Here is a 2,174-nt window from a genome sequence, read left to right on the forward strand (position 1 = left end):
GGAGGGCGCGTGGGCAGCGTGGGAGACTCTCCTCCTCTGCAGACCTGCCCAGCTGGATGGTGCTATTCCTCTCTGTCCTGGGGCTCTTGGCCTCCCAGACTGTGTCCGCTCTCAGCAGCCTCTTTTCAGCTGAGATCTTCCCCACGGTGATCAGGTGAGCAGGCCCTGCCAGCACACCCCAACGCTCCCCACACTCCCCATCTTCGTGCCATCAGGACGGGAGTTCAGCTGTCTCTTCCTGGGTGATGAGGGGCACGCTGGTCACAGAATGGTCTGCACATCAGCTCGGGAGTGGAGGACAGGGCAGTCAGAGATGAGAGCCCCCAGAGAGGGTGGGATTCCAGGGGAAAATTGACTGGATTTTCTAACGGAAAGGACAACTTTGGTTCCTAGACAGCTTTCCCCCAGACTTTTCAGGTGTTGTCCTGGGACCCCCACACCTTGGCCCCCACTAAGGGTACCCACCCCGGGAGCACTGCGCACCCTGTGCAGCCATGTCCTACCGCCCTCTCTTGCAGGGGGGCCGGGTTGGGCCTGGTGCTGGGAGCTGGGTTCCTGGGCCAGGCAGCTGTCCCGCTCACCACAATGCACGGCCGGCATGGCTTCTTCCTGCAACACGTGCTTTTCGCATCTTTCGCCCTCCTCGCCCTGCTGTGTGTCCTGCTGCTGCCGGAGAGCCGCGGCCGCACGCTGCCCCAATCGCTGCAGGAGGCTGACCGCCTGTGCCGCTCCCCGCTCCTCCGGGGCTGCCCACGCCAAGACCTCCTGCCTCTGCTGCCAGCCTCCCTCCCTGGGGCAGGAACACAGCTGGCCCAGGAGGGGTGACCAGGCTGCAGAGACACTGCCACCCACCAGTGCTGGTGGAAGGGACTTGGGAGGGTGGTGGGGAGCCGGCCTGTTTCCAGGCGCCCTGGCCCCCCTCCAAGTGAGGAAGATAAAGGTATGTGTGGAACTTGGCTTCTTCTCTGGCTCTTCCCTCAGGCCCCACTCTTGGCTGAAAGGGGCTTCTGGCATCCACCTCCCCCTCACAACCAGGCATCCATAGTCCCTCCCACAGCCCCCCACCCCAGGAACAGCTGGGGGCCAGCCGGCTGCCACAGCTCTGGTGGAACTGAGGTGGCGGAGGCCAACTGTGCAAGGAAGAGAGAAGCACACTTTAATTCACATTTGCCCCAGGGCTGCGTCCTTTCACACAGAGATAAGGTCAGCGTGGGTGGGAGGCACAGCTGGGAACGGGGCCTGACCCCATGGTAGGTGACTGATGGGGGCAGAATGGGTGCCTCCTTCTGGCCACTCCACTCGAGCTCTGAGCCTTGACCTTCCCTGGGGGAAACCAGATGGACCAAGGAGCCAGGGTAGGGCCCAGAGCCATCTTCCACCTTGATGGAGGTCCGCTGGAATTCCTAGGCACACAGCCCAGTTAGGTGTGTCCGCTCTGGCCCCTGAGGTCTGCCCTCTGTGTCCAGGAGGCTGTGCCCTTCACAGGGCGGTGCAGGTCCCCATCAGAAAGCCCTTCTCTGGTGCCCTCACGGGGGCCCGTACAAGTCAGCCAAGCGGGAGAAGCGGGGGCCCCATTCCCGGAGGCAGCTGTAGTCCTGGTCCTCATCGTCCAGGCTGGACAGGATGGAGCTCAGTGTCCCCGCCAAGGAGCCGTCCCCCTCGTAGTCATAGATGAGAGCCGTGTCATAGGGCGGGACGCTGGGGTCACAGTCTGCGGCCTCCAAACCCTGTGGAGAGGCCCGGGTCTCAGGACCAGCACATGCCGGCTTGGTGACCTCCGCCACCGGGTGGGGCGAGGGCTGGCACCGGGAAGGGGAGGGGGCAGAGGAGGCCTAAGTGGAGGCCGAGGGTACTCGGAGCAGCTCTGAGCCCCGCGCTGCCCCTGCCCCAGATGGTAGTTAGAGGCAAGGCTTCCTCTGGGCCTTTCTCTTTCCTTAGTCTGTAGCCACCACCTCCCTGTCCCACTCCAGAGCGATGCCTCAGGCTTCGGAGGAGGGTGTACGGGGCGCCCCCGGGGCACCTACGTCGTTGATGAAGTCAGCGATGTCTGCGGGGCTGGTGGGCAGCGCACGGGTCACCTGGGGGCGCGCTCGGCCGAACGGGGCGTCTCTGCGCAGCGGCGGCCGTCCCCAGGGGGCGCCGAAGGCCGCCAGGTCAGCTGGGGGGGGCGGGTG

General features: G+C 64.8%; 2 protein-coding genes across 3 annotated transcripts in view; one reads left to right on the forward strand and one right to left on the reverse strand.

Moving 5' to 3' along the window:
• The window catches only part of SLC22A31 (solute carrier family 22, member 31), a 4,784-nt gene extending 3,732 nt beyond the window's left edge, over positions 1 to 1,052 (forward strand). For both annotated transcript variants that reach the window (XM_010843947.1, XM_010843948.1), the window contains 2 exons: positions 43 to 154; positions 519 to 1,052. In XM_010843947.1, the coding sequence (XP_010842249.1) occupies positions 43 to 154; positions 519 to 825 (419 nt within the window). In that variant the 3' untranslated portion in view covers positions 826 to 1,052. The remainder of the gene's footprint in view (positions 1 to 42; positions 155 to 518) is intronic.
• Positions 1,053 to 1,135: 83 nt separating this feature from the next.
• The window catches only part of CDH15 (cadherin 15, type 1, M-cadherin (myotubule)), a 13,317-nt gene continuing 12,278 nt past the window's right edge, over positions 1,136 to 2,174 (reverse strand). The window contains exons 13-14 of the mRNA XM_010843991.1: positions 2,025 to 2,158; positions 1,136 to 1,727 (exon numbers count right to left, since the gene is read on the reverse strand). Coding sequence (XP_010842293.1) covers positions 1,527 to 1,727; positions 2,025 to 2,158 — 335 coding nt within the window. The 3' untranslated portion in view covers positions 1,136 to 1,526. The remainder of the gene's footprint in view (positions 1,728 to 2,024; positions 2,159 to 2,174) is intronic.

The sequence above is a fragment of the Bison bison genome, unplaced genomic scaffold (genome assembly GCF_000754665.1).
Source record: "Bison bison bison isolate TAMUID 2011002044 unplaced genomic scaffold, Bison_UMD1.0 scf7180017864192, whole genome shotgun sequence".
NCBI classification, from domain to species: Eukaryota; Metazoa; Chordata; class Mammalia; order Artiodactyla; family Bovidae; genus Bison; species Bison bison.